At 38.8% G+C, this 20,783-nt stretch overlaps 2 protein-coding genes across 2 annotated transcripts in view; one reads left to right on the plus strand and one right to left on the minus strand.

Moving 5' to 3' along the window:
• Positions 1–12,183, plus strand: part of LAMA1 (laminin subunit alpha 1) — a gene marked incomplete at both ends in the record, with an annotated part of 99,826 nt that extends 87,643 nt beyond the window's left edge. The window contains 13 exons of the mRNA XM_082282956.1: positions 2–143; positions 1,271–1,385; positions 1,575–1,745; positions 2,166–2,317; positions 2,806–2,991; positions 3,457–3,623; positions 4,752–4,860; positions 5,934–6,123; positions 8,072–8,230; positions 9,368–9,521; positions 10,118–10,251; positions 11,320–11,542; positions 12,023–12,183. Of these exons, the coding sequence (XP_082139082.1) occupies positions 2–143; positions 1,271–1,385; positions 1,575–1,745; positions 2,166–2,317; positions 2,806–2,991; positions 3,457–3,623; positions 4,752–4,860; positions 5,934–6,123; positions 8,072–8,230; positions 9,368–9,521; positions 10,118–10,251; positions 11,320–11,542; positions 12,023–12,183 (2,063 nt within the window). The remainder of the gene's footprint in view (position 1; positions 144–1,270; positions 1,386–1,574; positions 1,746–2,165; positions 2,318–2,805; positions 2,992–3,456; positions 3,624–4,751; positions 4,861–5,933; positions 6,124–8,071; positions 8,231–9,367; positions 9,522–10,117; positions 10,252–11,319; positions 11,543–12,022) is intronic.
• A 5,411-nt stretch (positions 12,184–17,594) lies between these two features.
• ARHGAP28 (Rho GTPase activating protein 28) overlaps positions 17,595–20,783 on the minus strand; it is a gene marked incomplete at both ends in the record, with an annotated part of 73,236 nt that continues 70,047 nt past the window's right edge. Inside the window, 3 exons of the mRNA XM_082290550.1 lie at positions 17,595–17,686; positions 19,514–19,578; positions 20,220–20,374. Coding sequence (XP_082146676.1) covers positions 17,595–17,686; positions 19,514–19,578; positions 20,220–20,374 — 312 coding nt within the window. The remainder of the gene's footprint in view (positions 17,687–19,513; positions 19,579–20,219; positions 20,375–20,783) is intronic.

Genomic DNA, 20,783 nt, shown 5'->3' on the forward strand with positions numbered 1-20,783 from the left:
GGAATTTTGGCAGTCATGGATGCATATAACCTTAATTATAAAGAAACGAAGCAAGGAGAATCTCCTGGAGTTGCCTCAGACCTGAACCGCTCTGATAAGGACCCAATCTTCATTGGTGGGCTGCCAAGATCGAGGCCTCTGAGGTAAAGTGTCTGTCTTTTGCACCTTTGCTAACACTCTTGTAAGGTGAGGGAAAAACCTTTACACACTCTATCTCCACTAAAATGAGAGAAAATCAGTGAATTCTGAAGTTTAGTTTATGACCATGTATACCACAGAATTATCTGACCTTAGACTTCAAACTCTGATATTTTGCTTTCCACTGTCTGACACTGCAGTTCAGATCAGAAGTACTCTTTTTTCCCCCCTTCAAGGGTGATTTCCACCACAGCAGCTGCCACAGCAGCTCTTTGGGGCAAGCATTCACCACTGCTGTCTGCAATGATGCTCCTTTGATCTCTACCTGTGCGAGCCTTGTGTTTTCCAGATGGCATTTATGGGCAAAACTATCCTTAAGGATAAAAGTTCTACTTTAGAGTTCCTGTAATTCAGTAACTTGGAACAGAGGAGAAACAACTGTGAACAGATAACAGAAAACATTGCAAATACATATTTTATAGCATGTCTCTAGTTTATGGGTTTTTTTGCATTGCACATCCGTACTGAACTTGCAGTCACATTTCTTCCGCTGGCTTCACAGTGAAAGGGTAAATATGGCAAGAAAAAATCTAATTAAACTTTCTGCACGCTCTTGACAATAAGGTAAATTCTAGTACATTATTGGTCTCTGCACAGTTATTACAGAGTGCAGACTTGTTAATCTTAGCTGGCATACCAGCCTGTAAGGGATTATGGCAGGACAGCCTTAGATTTCTCAGCCTTAAACCGGGAACCAAATTAGGCATCCTCCAGACTTGAAAAATGAAAAATAAATACTGCGTAGTAGACAGCTACACTTACCCTTTCACACAATCTATTTTATTTCAGCTGAAGATTCACCTAAAAGTTTTGGGAAAAGACCTGACCTGTCAACACAGCATTACACACTTGTGTGTTTTCATTTGGGCAGCACATTTTCTTGACTATTTTTAAGACCAGATTTAGTATGTGAGAGTAAAACTTAAACCACGTCTCTTTTCACTTACACCAGACAGACTGCATTCTTTAAAACAGATCTCTCTTTCTTTTCTTATTGAAGAGAAATTAATCTTTTCTCCCAAGAGATTTCAAATACTACTCCTTGGAAAGAAAGCCTTGTTTTATGTTTCAGGAAAGGTCTTAATAGTAGAATGTATGTGGGATGCATCAAGAATCTGGAAATATCTCGTTCCACCTTTGACTTGCATAGAAATTCATATGGAGTAAGAAAAGGCTGTGTATTGGAGGTAGGAAACTTAAATGTTTTGTGACCTGATCTTTCTTTTTATGAACTAGTGAATAGTGATGTTTACAGTGAGTTGAAATGGATTTATCTCTAAAAATTCTAAGGTAATCTAATCCATATTTGGTTTTTTTTCTTACTGTACACTATGTAGGGTTAAATACAGTAATTATTTCTGTTCTTCATAAAATAGCCTATTCACAGTGTCAGCATCATGAACAATGGATATATTGAGTTGGTACCTAAGTCCTTAAGTCCAGAGTCAGAACTGATGGCAACTTTTGCTACAAAGAACAGCAGCGGCATCATCCTTGCTGGACTCAGCAGGGGACTGGAAAAGCGACGACGAAGACAAGCACACTTGGCAAGTACTGAAGAAAAAGATTACTGGGGGATAGTTTTTGCCATTTTTATTTTGTAAAATCAAGTCAGGTTGCTATTGTGTATCTGGTAGACAGTTGGAACTTCTAGAATCCAAAGACAAAATGTTACTGTTTCCTGCTCTTAAGAGAGGAGTGTTAGTGAGTGTGTGTGTGTGTAAAAAAACCATGCACTTCAACTGGAGTTATTTTGACCAGAGAAATGTCCAGCTTTTGTGTTTGCTGTTACAAGGCTTTGCACTCTAAGAGGTACCAATACAATTCCTACTAGTCTTTGAGTTTCATTTAAAAGTTTACAACAAGGTTGGAGGTAAATTTTTCCCATGTGTGCTCTTTTTAAACACTAAATGAGTGTCTGAGAATTGAGCTATAGTTAAAAATTAATCCTCTAATTAAATCTACAGCCCTTCTTTTCCATCATGCTGATTGATGGTCATCTTGCAGTGCATGTTAATGCTGGAGATAGAGCAAGTACTAGGAAAGTAGTTCTTCAGTCTGCTAATGGAACATACAGTGACGGACAAGAACACTCTGTCATCCTAATTCGGAATAAGAGGTACATGTGACTGCAAAGAGTACTACCTGTTTAATTATTGTATGTTGTTGTCAGTTCACTGCACTCTCTGAGGAATTGCCTCTGCTAGCTTATTAGGTGGGATAATCAGGGCTGTGCTTTTCTGCTGTCAATGCAGATGTTCTGATTTACATGGTAATTGTATAGAGCATACAGCCACTGATAGAGGTGTAGCTAAAAGCGCTCAAAATCTCTAGACAGCTTGGGGCACTTGAGTACAAGCATACTAAGTAGTATTAGCAAAAAGATACACAGCTATCAAAATAATTTAGAAAGATATTTCACAACACTTTGCATGTTAAAAATCATCTAAAGAAGAACTTCCAGTTTTAAAACATTGAAAGGATTGTCAAAGTAATGCAATCTTTATTTATTAGAAGAAGACATTTTGAGGCTGATAGGAATGCTTTTCATCTGAAAATGACTCTCTAAGACCTTGTTGAATGTTTTCCCTACTTTATCTTTTTCAGGATCATAACTGTACAGGTGGATGAAAGTAAACCTGCAGAACTGAGGCTTGGTTCAGCAGCAGAAATGAGCCCCATTAATATTTCCAACTTCTATGCTGGTGGCATTCCAGCAGGAGAGGGCATCTTAGGGCTAAAAATGGCTGGCTCCTTTCATGGCTGTATCAGCAACCTTATTTTTAACAAGGAGTAAGTCAGAGGGGTAACTGTCTTGTTTGGGAAAACCGTGTGTAGTAATCGTTCCATGTAGTTTGTGATCTCTTGCATGACACTTCCATTTGCCTGATTTTTAACATAAGATATGCATGATACTCATGATCTGGATATTATAACAGCCAAAAAATTGATATTGCCAGCTATATTTCTAAATAGCATTAAAAATGTCTTTAATTTTTATAGAGATGCTGCACAAAACACAGCTTTCTCTACTGTAATTTCATCTGTAGTAACAGACAGAATGGCCTTCCAAAAATATTGTAGATTCGTATTGTTCTGTGGACAGATTATTTGCCACTTCTCATTCTGTTTGTCACAGATGCTTCTTCTTTCCTTTTCTGCTGTTACTACTGAAAGACCTTGAAAAATACTCTCCTTCTGCTTGGGAAATAAGTAGAAATGCACCTCCTAAAATGTATTTTCTAAAAAAAAATACAGGCTTTTATATTTCACCACTTCCATGAAGTATGAACACGTGGATATGGACAGCTGCTTCCTGTCAGAGAAGTATAAACCAGCTGTACAGCCATCAGGCACTGCAATTCAACCTGAACTTCAGGCTTTACCAGTTCCCCTGAGACCTCTCACAGATACAAAAAAAGTATGTATTGCAGCAAGGTTTTATTGCTGCCTCTTTTGTCCTTTCTTTGTGGAGAATTATCAAATTAGGGACTGTGTATATTTGCTTCCTCTGTGGCATGGAATGGCTCAATGGATGTATATTTGAAATTATTATTTCCTACAGAAAAACAGATACTAACCTTTGTAGCAGACTGTTGGCCATTTGCAATGGAAATGTAGTTAGGTTTATCACTCTTCAGGCAGCAGCAACAGAAAAAAAGAAAAGAAAAAGTGGAATGATAATCTCCCAACAGAAGGACTTGACAGTAACTATTATCTTTAGTGTGTTCCTGCCAAAGGGACTGTGCTGAGATTTGCATTAGCTGTGCAGCTCTGCATTCACATTTTCCTAGTCACACACATGCAGTCTCTGCTCTGTGTCAAAGAGGAGGCACAAAGCACTCGAGAGACACACGGTGTCTGAATGCAGCTTGCACGGCACCTGTTTCCTCTCACGCAGTCCCTGTTACCAAGAGAGAAGGCAGCATTACTTCTCTCCTCCTGCAGCTGCATGTCTTTATAATGAAGGGTTTCCAAAGCATCCTGAAACCATTTTCCTGTGGCAACAGAAAGAAAGATTTTATACATTTGATTTTATAAAAAAGCAAGGTTTCATACATACAACTGTGACTATAAAAAGAAATAAGTTGTCCTTTTTAGAGCTAAAGTATAGCTTTGACTCATACTCTGTTACTCAGCTTTGCATACTCCAAATCATAACAAAAATGTGTGTCCTCACAAAATGGGAAAATATTCCTACCAAAGCTATAAGATTTTCATACTGAAATTGTATTTCCAGCATTAGTTATCAAAAGAGCTATCAATTAAGCAAAATAGTGAATATATCTCAAACTACAAACGTTTCTCAGTAGAAAAGGCTGGTGCTGTCGACAAGACATAGCTTAATCATTAGAACTTGTTCTTTTTGAGCCTGAATATAGGTTGGAATGCTTGTGAGTTTAGTTAATTGATGTTTTCCTGTATACTTCGTGGTTATCTTGCAGCTCAATTTTGCTTTCTGCAAAGCTTTATGCAGGCACACTGTCATTCAACAGTTGCTGGGCAGCACCTGATACTGTTCTTGTTGGTAAAGTCATTTCATTAACAGGTAGTTTGTGCAAAAGATGAACTGCCTGATCATGTCCAAGGTGCTCATCAGTTTGGACTTGCCAAAGGCAGCCACTTGACCCTGCTCTTCGATCAGTCTGCTGTCAGGAAGAAGTGAGTATATCCTGAATTACACATGCACACACTGTTATTTTGTATTGAGCTACAAGAAGGGCAGTGATGGTTTTCATGATTGATCACTGCATTGCCAGATTTGAACATGGCCCTCACTTCAGGTTTCTGTGGGCTCCTCATGGAAGAAAGTATCATATCCCAGGTTAGTGATCACAAGTTCAGTAACTCATCATCAGAGTTCGGCAATTTTTTTCTCTCAGATTTAAGAGTCTCACTGTACCGTGTGTAAGTACTTTGATTTCTTTTTACCACATACTGAGCTCACATCTGGTCCCTATTCCTTTGTCTGATGCAGATAACATCTCACCCTCTCCTCTCTATTTTCTGCAAGTGCATCTTCCATATTTGAAGGTGTACTTGAAGGAGACAAGACTACTGAGAAAAATCATTTTGTTGAGACTTAATGTGTGATAGCCTCTCTGCCTCTTTTACTTGTTTGAGAGGCTCCCAACAAGGTTGCCAGCACACAGCCTGCAAGTCACTTGTAATTGCTTCTTGCAACTCAGAAAGTCTCCGCAGGCATAGAGAAAAGAGTGGTTTTTCCTTTTAGCCATTCTCTGTTACAGCTACTGAGCAAAGGACATTGCAGAGGATTGATGCCATGTAGTCTGAACCTGTTGTCTTCATAATAAATGGCTCATTCATCTCCTCTACCTTTTAAGCCTCCCTCTGTTCTCAGTGTGGCCATTATTTCCTAGCAAGCCTGGCTAATAGTAATGGATGCCAGAAAGTTATCCGGGAATGGGGTCCTTTCTTGGGGCAACAGGCAAGCCTGCAGTCACAAACAGCTGAGCTTGTCCCTCTTAAAGTTCATCTCGCTTTTTGACAAGCACCTTTTCTATTTCTGACAGGTACAGCACTGATTTCCATTATTAAATACATTATAAGTCACGCTTTCTTAGAATCAACCCAAATTCTACTTTTCTGGCCTTTGTAATAATAAATCTCCTTTCATAATAATAAATTGGTTCAGGCTGTTCTCTGTGTCCAGAAAAGCTTTTCATCACTGCAGAAGAAATACCTTTCAGTAACACTGAATTTTTATTGTCTAGACTTTCCGTCCAGCTGAATCTCAGAACCTTTGCCTCCAGTGGCCTGATTTACTACATGGCTCACCAAAACCAGGTTGATTATGCAGCCCTACAGCTTTATGGGGGACAGCTCCATTTCTCATTTGATTTAGGCAAAGGAAAAGCGGTAGCTCTTCACCCTGCTGTTGTCAGTGATGGAAAATGGCATACGGTAGGTGGTTGCCAATCTTGTGCTCCATTTTTTTTTCCCTGGAGGTACTGGTATGGGTTTTGCCTGCCTTATCTGTATGCTTTCTGTGTTGCAAAAGCAAACTGGTCCTTAACCCAATCATGAAGTCATTCAGAAAACTTTTATTTGACAATAATTTCCTTTCAAAATTGTCATTAATTGTACATCAAATCCATCTTCCAACAACTGTAAGTATCTCAAACTATTTAGGAATTAAATAGTTCACCAATTGTGTAGTAATGGTCATCTTCAACAGAGAAGGACCAAACAGAGAAGTGTAAAAAATCTGATGTTTTCCACAGAGAGCTTTCAATGCATTACGTCACCAAAGACCTGCACTTCAGTGTGTGACAGGGTGACAGAGATTTGTGGGTGCAGTTTTTCTTTTCTCCCACTTATTACCTGACCACGTCACAGCAGGTGGTGACAACAGGGAAGCACTGTCTTTCCTTTCCTTGGTTGAGGCAAGATGAGAAAGGGGAACATTTTAAATGAATGGAGCCAGGGGCAGGACTTGAGTAGAGTTTGAGAAGAAACTATGTCTACAGCTTGGAGGTGTCACGTAGCATTCACGGCCTTCTGCACAAAGATTGCATCAGTTTCTATTGGCCTGGTTCCTCTGAGCAGCCCAGCTGCTACTGGCTCTGGCTTCCTTTGTGAGAAGTGACTGGGATGTTCAGAGGAGTTTTAGAAGTAACTAAGTAACTAAGTTTTAGAGGGACAACACTTTTCAAAAGGCAGGTGAGGATGACAATATTCATCCTGTTATGCTTCCCCTCCCTTATCCATATGTGAAACCTTAACTCTGTGGGACAAGGTGATTGATGACACAAAGCTGCCAGCTTTCCTAGGTGCCTTGGGAATCAACAGAGTTCTTTTGGTTTTTTATAAATAATCAGCAGAAGAAAAAACAGCAAAAACTAACATGAAGAAAGCAAAGGTGAACGTCTGTCAAATATCACAGTCAAGCTCTGCTGCCTACCCTGAAAGGAAGAATGCTCCAGGACTTACAGCTGCATGTTTAAAATTACATTTACTCACATAAAACTCACACTGACACTATCCACATTTTAAGAGATGAGCACATTCTGTACAAGAGCTGACCTATGACTACCCTGGACATAAAAGCAGGAGCTTCAGCCTTCTTCAGAGGTTAAGGCTGAGTCACACCACTTCCCAGCTGGGCGTGATCATTGCAGTCCCTCTGCAATCAATGTAAACTAATACACATTGCTACTGAAAGAAGCACTACTTCTTTCATTGTCTGCCCTCTGCTCATACCATCCTGTTTTACTCCTTTATCCCCTTACCAGCCCAGTGTTTGTGAAACTTCATGTTGAACCTCGTCATGATTCTGAGTGGGGCTAAAAGTAAATAGAGATGGATAAATGGCTAGCTGAGTTCCCTCAGCCACATGTGAGTAATTGTTTTAGGGCAAGAAGAGCATAGGGACATGAGCGAACAAGATGGGCAGAACTGGGCAGCTTTTTGGTTATAGCAAATGTAGCACTGCCCATCATAAAATGACAGCATAAGAATGTGCACTTCAGAGAGCTGAGATGGCTCAGGTGTTGGGCAGCACAATAATTGCAGGAGACCAGCACAGAACACCCTTCTCCAAATTCGGTGATGTACTCATATCCTAAGGCAATAAACTGGTGATTTAAAGAAATGATAAAACACTGAAAGCCTTAGGCAAGACGATATGAAATCACTGTGAGCCCTTGGGAAGGCAAGGAAGCTGTTTAACTGCTTAGTTGCATTCAGAAATGGTGTCAGCCTCAGGAAGAATTTCAAGAGGGTGCCTGAGAACAGAATACCATAGCAGTTCAACCACTAAACAATTGTCTTGCTTGTTTCTGTGGCAAATGATGACTAGGTAACCAATTTAGCTTACTCATTTATGTTCACATGCTTTCCTTTTTTCCAGATAAAGACAGAATATGTTAAAAGAAAAGGCACAATCATTGTGGATGGACAGGAATTGGTAGCAGTCAATGCTCTGGGAGATGGTAGCACCTTGGATGTGGAAGGAAAGCTCTATGTGGGAGGACTCCCCTTAGACTACGTGCCAAAGAATCTTGGGAATGTAAGAAGGTTTGGGGTGGGGGGATGTCTCTGGCATTTTGCAAGACTAAAATGAGCTTAGTGCAGCAAATCTGTCTAATTCAGCATCCTGTCTCTGACAGGCTAAAAAGAAGTACTTAGGGTAAGAAGCAACAAGGAAAGTAATGACCCTTTACCAGATAAATCTTTCTAGCTTTCTATGGCTTAATGACTCTAGCAACAGCTTGTATCCTTGTGTGTTAGTAATAGCCCTTAACAGAACTTTTTTTCATTCTGTTTCTCTGTTAAAAATGGATAAAGAATATAAATTCCTGTCTTTCACAGTATAAGGTAAAAACATGACCTACAATCTCAGATATGTAGTACTTACATATGTGTAATACTTACATATTAATTTTGGTATACGAGTCCTATTGCATTCAAACAGAAATTAGGTGCCTTAAATATCTCTGAAAGACTGGGTTTCCCTGTCTTTAGATTAAAGCATATTTTAATACAGGCTTTTAGAGGGCAAGTTTTTGTCACCTTCCTCCTTGTGCAGCCCATTATATCAACAAGGATTCCAGTGATGATGATAATAATGTTTCTCATAGAATTGTAGAATATCCTGAGTTGGAAGGGATCCTCAAGGATCATCGAAGTCCAACTCCTGGCCCTGCACAGGACACCCAAGAATCACACCATGTGCCTGAGAGCACTGTCCAAATGCTTCTTGAAGTCTGTCAGGCTGGTGCACTTCCCTGGGGAACCTGTTCCAGTGTCCAATCACCCTCTGGAGTGATTCAGATGAATCTTTTTGATGAAGAGCACTTGCAAAATGTCATACAAAACCTTGATTTACTCATTAATTTGCTGAAGCATGTTTGGAATGCTTTTACTGTTGGGCGTATCCCTGCTCACAGTCAGGCAAATACAGTTCTTTCTGTATATTACAGACCGTGTATACTCTGCTGCTAAACTATTTGCTTTTGACTCTTAAGACATTATGTACCTTACAGAATTATATGTAATAATATAAATTTAATTGTGTAAATATTTTAGATTCTGCTGTGTTTTGTTCAGATAATATTTCATCTGCAATAACATCAGGTCATCATCACTAAGAGAGCATTGCAGCAGTTTATACTAAACATTATCTCCTGTATTTCCATGTGCTCAGGTTACTCACAGTATTCCTGCCTGCATTGGTAGCATGACAATTAATAGCAAACAAGTGGACAAGGAGAGTCCTGTCTCCATCTTTGCTGTGAATAAATGCTATGAAACGGTGCAGGATGGTACTTTCTTTGATGGAAGTGGCTTTGCTGCCCTTGGTAAGTGTTGTTAGATGAACACAGTACGTTACTGAATTAACGTTAATGGAAACACACTCCTTTTAGGCTTTACCGGAACTGTGTGTAATTAACAGACTCCTCACACAGTGAGGGCATGCCCTACCTATGGATATCTAACTGAGTCCCTTTACTCCATACATCCAAAAGTGGTCATTTCTGCAAAGGGCTATCTTGCACAAATAAAAGAGCTAATGATTTTAGCACTGGGAAAGAAACGAACCACATCTTTCTTCAGCTAAGAATATGCATGTTCATGATGCTAAGGTCTGTTGAAGAATATGAAAACAAAATACTTGAAGTAACATGAAGGATGACATTTGTGTTCTTTACTGTTTCTTACAAATGAGATAGAATGGATTAAATCTGAATTAATGAAGAAAAACTTATTTGGGAATTTATCTTTTCCAGTACAAAATAGGAATTATGACTTTGGAAAACTTGTTTTCCAGAGGTTCTGCAAAGTCATATTCCAGCAGCATAATTAACAAGCTTTTTAGACCTTTTAATGATGTATATGTTTTACTTTGTACTGTGGGTTCCAAGTCTTCTGCTAGAGACTTTTAACTTCTTTTCAGTCAGAGAAGGCTACAAAGTGCGGTCTGATGTGAACATCACCCTGGAGTTCCGTACGACAGCGGTGCACGGGGTTCTTCTCGGGGTCAGCAGTGCCAAGGTTGATGCCATTGGATTGGAGATTGTACATGGCAAGGTAGGCTGCCCTGTGCAGGCACACTCATTTCACAAGCCTTGTTTGAAAGTGGGAGGCTAAAACTCTTGGAGTGCATGAAATACACACCAGTGAAGTGCGATGGAGGCAACTTCCCACAGAATGAATATGGGACAGACTTTCAGTCTCAAGGTTTCTCACTGCCGTCATATGATAGAGTGCGATTAGCAGAAGTAACTGGAACTCTTAGGGTTTTTAATTAGTGTAATTTATGTTAGTGTGCAGCTCCTCTGACCTCCTGTACTACATACCTTGTATGTTAGACCAAATATATATCTTTTTTATGGCTTAATACTTTTTCTGCCATAAAGCTATCCTTGTCCTTGAAAAAAATATTGCATATACAATGCACACTGTTTTGTAGCCTCTTCTCCAATATTCATGAGCAATTAACTCATTCTCTACTTCTACTGGCCATTATGTTCCATAAACCTTTTAACAATCAATACGCATACTTCTCCAGTCACCTCTTGCATAAAAAATATACACTTGACTGCTCTTAAGTGTTTGTTTTTGCAGAAATAGCTCATTTTTTATTCAAAGCTTCCTAGCTAGAGACAGTGTTAAATATCAGTGTTTCTGTGGGACATGCTTTCCCAGTTAATACTTACATATTAATCCTCACCACAGAGTTGAGGAAATGTCAGCTGCTTTGAAAAATAAATGCATGAAAAGAATCAATACATTTATTGGCAATGACAAGTGCTTTCACTCCATTCTTCTTTCTATTCAGTTAGATACAGTGAATATTCTTTCAGATTTCTGAAGTCTCAGGTTCTGTGAAAACATCTTGATTTGTATTTGTAAGAAACATTGAAATCCCTAGTGAAGCGTATCAATGGACCATGGCACAGGTAGATCTAAGTCTTTTAGCTTTTAAAAACCACTTTTACAGGGATCTACTCTATCCATCAAAGTAAACATTAACCTTGCATATTGCCAAACATTTACAATGGAAAACTCTGCACCAGCGTGATTGTGCTTTTATCTAGGCAGATTAGTTCATGTATTCTTACTTAGATCTTCATTGGCATCTGGCTGTTTGTACAGGTTTTATTCCACGTCAACAATGGAGCTGGCAGAATAACAGCTACATATGTACCAAGAGGCACAAATAGCTTGTGTGATGGGAAATGGCACAAGCTTCAAGCAAACAAAAGCAAACATCACATTTCACTGGTAATTGATGGGAATTTGGTTCACACTGATAATCCCTACATCCAGTCAACATCTGCAGATACGAACAATCCCATTTATGTTGGAGGTTATCCTGGTAGGTACAATAATATTTCCCTTCCCTTATGTCCTTCCTGCGCTCACTCTCACAAGAGTGACACTTAACACGTGCTTGCTTTTGGTTTGCCATGGGAATTGTGACTGCAATTCCCAAGAAATGGGAATCAGCTGTTGCTTCATATTCTGTTAAAAAATAGTTTCTATTTTAACTTCAAAAACACCCGTGCAGAGTGGCTTTCTCCTCTGTTTTCCCCTCTCATCTTCCATTGTCCCCTGGGAAGAACTATTTCTGCAAACTCTGCCAAGTTATTGCTGTACAGGGCTTATGCTTGAATGGAGCAGTGACTGACCATGTTGGGATGTCACAGTTCATCCAAACATGAATGGAACTTGATGCTCCTCAGGTATTGGTTTTAGCTCTCATTTCAGAGGGGGAAGAAGTTTAATAACCTGGATCTTTGTATTTTTTTCAGTTTGGTGGAAATAGATTTTTACATATTTCGTGTTTGTTTTTCAGCTGATGTGAAGCAAAACTGCCTCACAAGCAAGAGCTCATTCCATGGCTGTTTGAGGAACCTTGTTTTGACTAAGGGCCAACATACAGAATTGTTTGACTTTAGCAGAGCTTTTGACCTGCGTGGAGTGTTTCCTCATTCCTGCCCTGGGGCTGAGCACTGAACTGTAGCAAAGCCTGTCTGGACTGAGAGAGGGCTTTTTTTTGTTGTTGTTGATCTCTTATTTTGCATTCTAATTTCATAATGAAAAAAAGAACTGGTAAGAACCTGCATCTCTTTGATTTTTCTGGTTGTTTTCCAACTCAGGTCACTTTTTTTTTTTAATCAGAAGTTCTATTGCCTGCATTTTAACTAAATGGTTTTAAACAACAAATACCTCTACAACAATTTTAATGGCATTTATTGGGTATTTTTCTTTTGGGAATTTTTATTAATCAGTGTTTACGGTATGTTTTCTTTTGATTACTTGACAGTATTTCATTTTATTGTGTGTTGACTGTTTTATAAGAACATAATAATTTTGGACCACATAATAAAACTACAATAAACTGCATTATTTCATGTAGTTCAGTTGTCAATGTATTTTAGTTAGAAGAAAAAGAGCCTGAAGGTAAGAACTTACAAGTATGCACACTTTAGGGAGGTTGGAACTACATAATCTTTAAGGCTTCTTCCAATCCAGGCCATTATATGACTCTGATTTTATGAAATATAAGTGGACACAGTCCAGCAGAGGGAGCAGGAGACTGACTAAATTTTTTGAACACATAGTTTTGAAAGTCTCAGATTCAGAGTTTAATGAATAGAATTTTCTTGGTTACACTTCATAGGGTAGCTCCAGTTCCTTTTCCTTCTGGCATAATATCCAGTGCTTCTGACTCTCATTACAGATGCATTGGCTAGAAGGATTATGTTCCTGTTTATGCTTTCATGGAATCTATGGCACAGAGATGCCTATGAAGGCATAATATGTTGCTGAAGGAACAATTTGGGTCTTATTTGGGAAAAACTATCTATTTTGGCAGTGAAAACGAATGCATCATTCTTTGTAAAATAGTATTTCTTACAGGACACAGGGAGGCACTTTTGAGGCCAGTCTGCAGTTTTATCTTTTTCTTTTTTACCGTGCCTGCCTCTGTTTCTAAAATGAGTCTTCCAGTAGTTCTCTTAAGGCAGGTTTGGGGGAAGTGTGCTCAATCTGAATCAAGTAAGGACATCCATTCATCAACTGGCCAGATCATTGAGCAGTGACAAATATGTCCTATACTTTAATATGCATCTATAATAAAGACAGTTCTTAGCAAGTCAATTCCACCTCCTCTTTTTTTTCTCTTTGAACTAGCGGTATTTTTGTTTGCTCCTTCCAGTTTTATTTGGCTTCTACTATGCATTTGTACAATTTGTTCTAAAGTTAGTTTCTCCTCTATATATTTTGTACTACTTCAAAAAGTGCTGGCTGAAATGAAACTCCAAAGCAGTTTGCCATTGCTTTCAATGAAGCAGGATTCCAAGCAGTGTGTTTTGTACATTGCATCGAGGTAGTCCAAGAGAAGAGCTCCCAGAGCAAAGAGCTCCTCCACTTCAGCAAGGGTGGCAGAACATGGTCCTCTGTATAGCTGTTCAAGGGCCGTAACAGCACAGTTGCTTTTGAAACAGATACACCACTGCTCTTTGTAATCTCTGCCCCCTGCTTCTATCCAAAATATGTGTTTAGATCCGAAGAGCTGGCTTTGTTATATTGTTTTTATTTTTGACATGGATACAATACAATGGACACACTCTGCTGTACAAATACACTTACATGTTGGCGTACTTCAACAAAACACGTAACATAATGAGGATTGTAAGGGAAACATACATACAAACACTTTGCTTTGATTAGTGGCATTGTATTATTTTCCAGAGAAGACACACACTAATAGAAACCCATTGAAAAATAAAAATGAAACACCGTGTGTTTGTATTCATTGTCTATTAACCCCAACATCTGATCTCACAGGGTTCACATTAGAAGCATAATTTAGGCAACATAGTTTGGACTAAGTTTCATCCATATCCCTAAATATGTATTTTACTAGAGTTTTTTTTGTAATTTCAAATCTTGCCTCATACAAAAAGAAATACTTTGTCAGTGTTAATGTCAGTGTTAATGTGAAATTGATAATAGTAAGTAAGTAGTAAACGTCTAAGCCAAAATATTTTTCCTGGAAAATGCAGAGTGAGGTAGTTAATATTATACATGGACACAGACACATTTGCACACACACACACTTTCTAATGACGTTAGCTGCATTTACAGGTTAAAGCATTCCAGTCTGTTTTGCCACACCTGCTTTTTACAATACTTTCTCTCTGTGTTGATATGCAAAATGCTGTCCTTGTAGGACCATAGAGTATATAAATGCTTGAGGCATCTTTGGAATTTCAGTAAATTTCTCCCTGCTTGCTACCAATTTCTTATTAATAGCTTTCCACATATGTTACTTTTTGTTAGGTGACAATCCTCTTGTAACTTAGTTTTGACTTCAACTTCTGTTAGGAGGAATGAAATTCCTCATGCCTCCACCAGCATCTTGAAATACAAGACCTGAAAGTTGAGACCTCATATCTCAAAATACTATTGAGCTTGTTCCATTTGTCTGCTGCATATTAAATCAAGTTAGTGTACCAAAACAACACAAAACAACTTAATGTGGAACAGTAATAACCACAGTACACATGGGTCATTAGGGGCATTTGTATAAAAAGAGAATTATAACATTCTGTTTCAGACACAGGAGGTATTTGGCCATGCTGTAATAGTCTGGGCACTCTATGGAGAATCTGGTTCATCTGCTAATATAGTTAGCTAATATAGTTGTAGGCAGTTTTAGCAAAGAGCTCACAGGGTGGGTTTTATTACATCATATTTGACTTTCTTAAGTTGTGAAGTGGTAAAAGTCTTCCAAAGCCCCTTGTATTCTATATGGAACACAGGGAGATCTATTTCAGAAATAACATTGATGAGGTCCAGAACATGCTGAGCAAGTTGCAGGGTGAACACAGTGTGTCCTTCCCCTTGCACAGCCATTGAGAACACAGAGTGAAGAGAGTGGGCAAGATGGAGGAGGTCAGTGTATTTCTCTGGAAGTACTGTTGGAAGTTAGCTCATTTGCTGTGACATTTCAAATTATTTTCTTAATGTTTAGGCTTTCTTTATAGTCACAGAACTCCTTTTAGTTGGCTATAGATACAATGATGCTTAGTATTTTTATGATTCTCTTTGTATTCAAAGCACTTTCCACATAAAAAGCCGTTGCTGAGTTTGTTCTTCCCAGATGGATGTTTATAACTCCTGATCTGCTCTGGGAATTGTTTGGCTGCATCTGAGAGTAGAATTTAACTCAACTAATTATCATGTTTCCTTTATATGGAAAGTACTAGTCCTGCTTTACAGCTGACAGACAAGGGCAGCATAAGCAGAAAGAGCTGTCCATTGCCACAGAGGGAACTGAAGGGTATCGGGAGCAAAGCACATGACAAAACGTTTATGCTTAGTCCTATAAACAAGTCACAGATCAACTATATCTTGTATACTTAAAATAAATAGTTGTCAAAATAAGGAGTGTATTTTATAATACAACTGTCCTGTTTTTCTCCTGGCTGCAACTATGTTTCCTTTAGTGTTAAGAAGAAAAAGGAGAAACAAAACCAAAAAAACCTGAAAAAAACCCAAACCAACCAAACCAACCAGAAAGTTAAAAAATGTCACTGTTTTAAAGAAAATGAAGGGATAATGTTGCTAAATTTTTATCATTTTTTATCAAGAAGGTTAAGAAAGAAGACAGGATCTGCCCTCTGTAGACATTATTGTTGCTGGTAAAGTTACTGATTTAATGTTGATTTCTTTCACTGACCACTAACAATGAAAGTTAACTACTGGAGAACATGGTTAACTTGACACATTTTAGAGCTCTGCTTCTGTTTCAGATCCTCATTGCACAGCTTCAGCAGAGCATCACAGGTTACAGGCTTTCTCTGCAGGACAGCAGAATTTATGTTCGCCTGGATGACTTGGTTGAGAGTGCTTGTATATCGCTATGTGATAAACAGAGCTTCTGCCTCATCCCTGTGTCCAGATCAGGAACAGAAATCATTGCTGGGGATGGTTTCATAGTCCAACATCATCTAATGATGGGGACATTGCAGTGCAGTTGAAGGCATTGGTTCCACTTACTGCATATGACACAGATGAAAAAATACTTGGCTCTTTTCCAGAGATTTGTGATTTCCCTCTCAACAAACCTCTAGTTCACCATAGCCCAAAGTGAGATGACCAAGTGAAGAACATTGCTTGCTCTTGTGACTAGCTCCAAACCAGACATCCTATCTGACATTCCCAATGCAGGTGCAGCCCACTATTCTCTTGTCAGCCTGTGTGTTTCTTAGACTGCATGTGAGCTGCAATTTGCTATGTATTTGTAAAACCCTCAGCACAACTGGGCCTAGTTTGGCTACAGTTTTAAAGACCTAATGTGTAAATTATTAAATCCCTTTTCTCATTGGAAACCCTTTTTCTTCTCCATGCTGTATTATACAAGACCTGAACAAAGATCTCTCTTGTCGATGCAGCTGAAGAGTATAAAAACTGCTTACATATTAAAAGCTAAAATAAACAAAATAAAAAGAATTAGGTTACAAATTAGAAACTATAATGTTTAACGAAAAAGATGATGACTGTAAGTGGCACCATTAACACATCTCATAGTCTGGCACTACACAGATTTAATTCTGAGTGTATCAAGTAAAAGGCAGAGCTAGGGGCATATGGCCTTTCTCACCCAGCCTTTGTCTCCTGAAACTTGTGTGACAGGGGAAGGAAAAAGAGCGTGGTTCATGGCATTACAATTGCACACAGCTAAGGGATCCAGACAGCCTATTTTGGAAGACGGTAGTGAGATACACAGTGGTACATACATTGAGCAGTACAGCTGTGTATAGTTCCTCCTCCTGCCTCCCTCCCCCAGAATCAGGTACTCATGAGGAGTGACTGAGAGACAGGTATTGCAGTAACACACACTGTATGTGTTTACTTTCAGCAGAAAGCTTTGGTTTTTTCACAGCTGTCTTGGCACTGCTGCATGTTGAGCTCCTGCCTTCCATGCCTGACAGATGCCTTCTCTTCTCCAATGTCTCTGTCGTGCTTCTATGTTATGCTGTGGTCAGTAGTGTTTCATTCATCTGATGCCACTGCATTATTTCCAAAAATCTGTGTTCTGACACCAGGTCAGGAAGCGAACAACTCATGCGACAGGTTGTTTTCTGTGCACCGTACCTTGGTCTGCCCTCCTCACCTCCTGGGCCAACTGGCACAAGTGTAATCCATATGAAAACATAACAAATGTGGTATTTCTCTGATGGTTCAGAAGCTGGAATACCAAAAGTACTGTGTGCTGACCATCAGTTGGACAGTACAGTAGGAAGGAATGATGTCCTGTAGCTACCATTTTGTTTCGTCTCTGCAAGAGCTGCTTAAAATGACAGGCATCACTCTTGTCCGTTTGGCTTTAGTCCAGTATACTGCTGCCTTCTGCTTCAGCTGGCTTTTGGTTTTATCACCCATTCTGCCTGAGGATTTGCACGGTAGACGTCTAACATGAATGCATCTGGATCCAAACAGTGCTGACCTGAAAAGGAAATTGTCAGCCATGAATCACAGCATGTTCTGAGTACATAGGGACAGAGCTGTGTTAAAATGTCCTTGAACGTTTCTCTGACTTGCACACAGCAAGCCTAGTTTGGTGTGTCCATCCAGCTAACATCTTGCCTGGATACACAGAGTGCCTTTGGTAAATTTGCCAGTGATTTTACTCTTTGAGAGTCATGAATTCACTTTCACTTCCAGGCAGGATGTTCTGCATTACACTGAGTTATGGACAAGACCTTTAGTCAAATGGTGAATACGGTTTCTTTAGAAGCATCAACAACACTGTTTAAATGCTACAGTATGGGGGGTTTTATTTCTTTGGGTTTACTGAGCTGAAATTAGAAGTCCCTGACTTCTCCTCTATACTATTTATAAATGCTGAAAAAGTAGCTCTGTAAACAATGTGTTCCCATCCAGCAGGATCTTGTAAAGAAATTCATGGACTGCATCAATGTTTTTGGCAATTGCCAATTTGTTGGTTAAAAAAAAAAAAAAATCCTCTGAACTCTGCTGTTTCATTAGCTGGTGATTGGGAAGTTGTGGCTGCCTTTGCCAGAACAAGCCATTTTGTGCCTCTTAGTTGAGTAATAAGGCAATAAATTCTAGAGTTAAGTTGATTTGTTGGACTATATTGCATTTACATGGGGTAATGAAGTAATTTAGCTGGAGAGGTTACTTTGCTGTGACACAAGATTATGGTAAAATTTTTGTACAGTTACTTATAAGGTCACTGGGGTCCTAATGATTGTGAAAGCAATATAAATGAATTAATGGATAATCAGTGGACTAAGGTACCCCGAAGGATCTAGGACTATAAAAATAATTTTAACTGAAGATGCAAATTAAATGTCCCAATTTTTTGAAAGCCCATGGTGGGAATATTTGGGATTGTTTCACAAGGCCTTTAGGATCTTTTTTCTGTTTTAGCATCAATTGGTCATCCTGTTTAGACAGGCAAAACAAACCACTAATCCAATTTAGCTTTGTGTATCATCAGTAATAAAGACTGATTCCCAATTGCTGCTGAAGTAAGTCTGTGATGTTTTGTAATAACTTTACAGAAACTCTTTAGAGCTGAATCTAAAAGAAATAAGAAATAATCTAATCAGGTAATTCACAACTGACTCCAACAGAGCATCCAGAATTTTGGTATGACCAGGGAAAGGAGAGAGCCAGGATTGTGCAATATCAAATTAAAATCTGGTTTTTGACCTTTAGGCCAGAAACTTGTGGGGCAAGCTGTTGTTGTTTTTACGAGAAGTGTCACTGCATGAAACAGAAGAAGACAAAAGCCTTATTGCAAGGAATTTGCAGTCTAAATAAAGCACACAGGTTAGTGTGAGTATAGAACACCCACACATGCAGGGGCTGAATTCTCTGTTCTGTGAGTTTTTATTTGAGGGCGGTTAACACTAAGATACAGTAAGAAAGAAGAGGTCTTGGAAAAAGGCTTGACAGCAATGTGGAATGTGCTTGCAACAGGAAGACTAAAGATATCTTAACCATGGAAAAATGCTCAGTTATGAGAGTGAGAGAGGTAAGCAAAAGGTCAGATACATTTGGCAAGACTGTCAGAAGTGCTGCTGAGATCCAGCCGCTGGGTTCATTCTCTCCTGTGGGGTGCCCCTCCAGTTACACTGAAGTTGGAATAAATAATGACATTGATTTTAACAGCTTTTGGGTCAGGCTCCTTTCCTCCAAATGGACTGGAGGGTAGGAGAGACCCAGCTGTGTCAAAGTAGTGCTGCCCTGAGGTGCTTTAGGAGGTTGAGGACAGTCAGAATTAATTTTCAAAATTGAGACCTACCTATATTTCCTCCAATTTCATGTAAACTTTGGATCTGGCCTCTCATGCTCTGTGATGATCCATGGCTAGGATGGAAAAAAACCTTTCAGTTTGTCTTTCTTGTATAACCACTGCCTTATCACCCACCATCTATGGTAAGCTTAAGTTTGATATTTTTTTCCCTGTGAACTGCCTTATCAAAAGCAACAACTACCAAATGGACCACTGCAGAATAATGAATCTGCTACAGAGATAGATTACTGCATCACAGTCAACTAAACCTTCTATATTTATTCAAAGAACAGAGTTATGTGGTAACATGGGAAGACTTCGCAGAAAAGACTTTCAGATACAATTTACCATTTCCCATAACTGTTAATAATTATTACCTTACAGAAATAAAAACATTTTAGACTTATGGACAGATGTAAACCAATCCCTTTGGGTTCTCTATGTGACAGGTCTATAAAATATATGTTTAATGTACATTTTTAGTAGTGGTGTAAGGGAGGGCAGATTGATTCTGCATAGGAGCCAATTATTAAGTAAAATAAAAAGAGTAAGATCAGTGGTTAAAATTTCTTTGACCAACATAACCATAAATTAGCAATTTTAGATTAGAAGAAGAGTTCTTGTAACACAATGAATCTTTGAGGAGGGAACAATCTATTCATTTATAATTCTGACATTGTTATTCACGAAAAACAAAATGTTCTGCTTTACCCACCTGTTTTCACAGTGGAATCGAGCCAGGATGTCTTTGGCTTTTGTTTGGCTGTTGAGTTGAATTGCCATAGAGACTTTTGAATGCAGTGGAGCATAAACTCTTATCACCCCCTCAGGTATGTCAGACTGCAAGTATGGAGGAAAAGTGACAGCTCCCTAAAATCAATATTCAATAGAGTAAGTCTAAGGCAAATACTGCTCTAGCTCCATTCAGAAGCAGTTCTGCACCCTCATTTCAGGTTACTTGCAAAAATCACTGTCCTCCATTCACTTGGTTATTCAAAAGACATTTACAGTCATACAAATGCAAATGTGTAGACACAAACTCTTTGGTAAGTATCACATAAATACACACAGGGTAAAGCCCTTGAATTTTAACTTATTTCTGTTAACACTGGTCAGTGAACCAACTGCTTATTTAAAAACATAAAAATTATTAAAAATATCTGTTCTTCCTTCTAAAGATGAAATTCTCCCAAGGCATAAAAATCCAGTTCTCTGTTTCTGCTTCCTATAGCTTCAAATAGATTGAACTGTGTGTACAGTAAAACATCAAGGTACCATA

This window comes from Coloeus monedula, assembly GCF_965178545.1.
Source record: "Coloeus monedula genome assembly, chromosome: 1".
In the NCBI taxonomy this organism is placed as follows: Eukaryota; Metazoa; Chordata; class Aves; order Passeriformes; family Corvidae; genus Coloeus; species Coloeus monedula.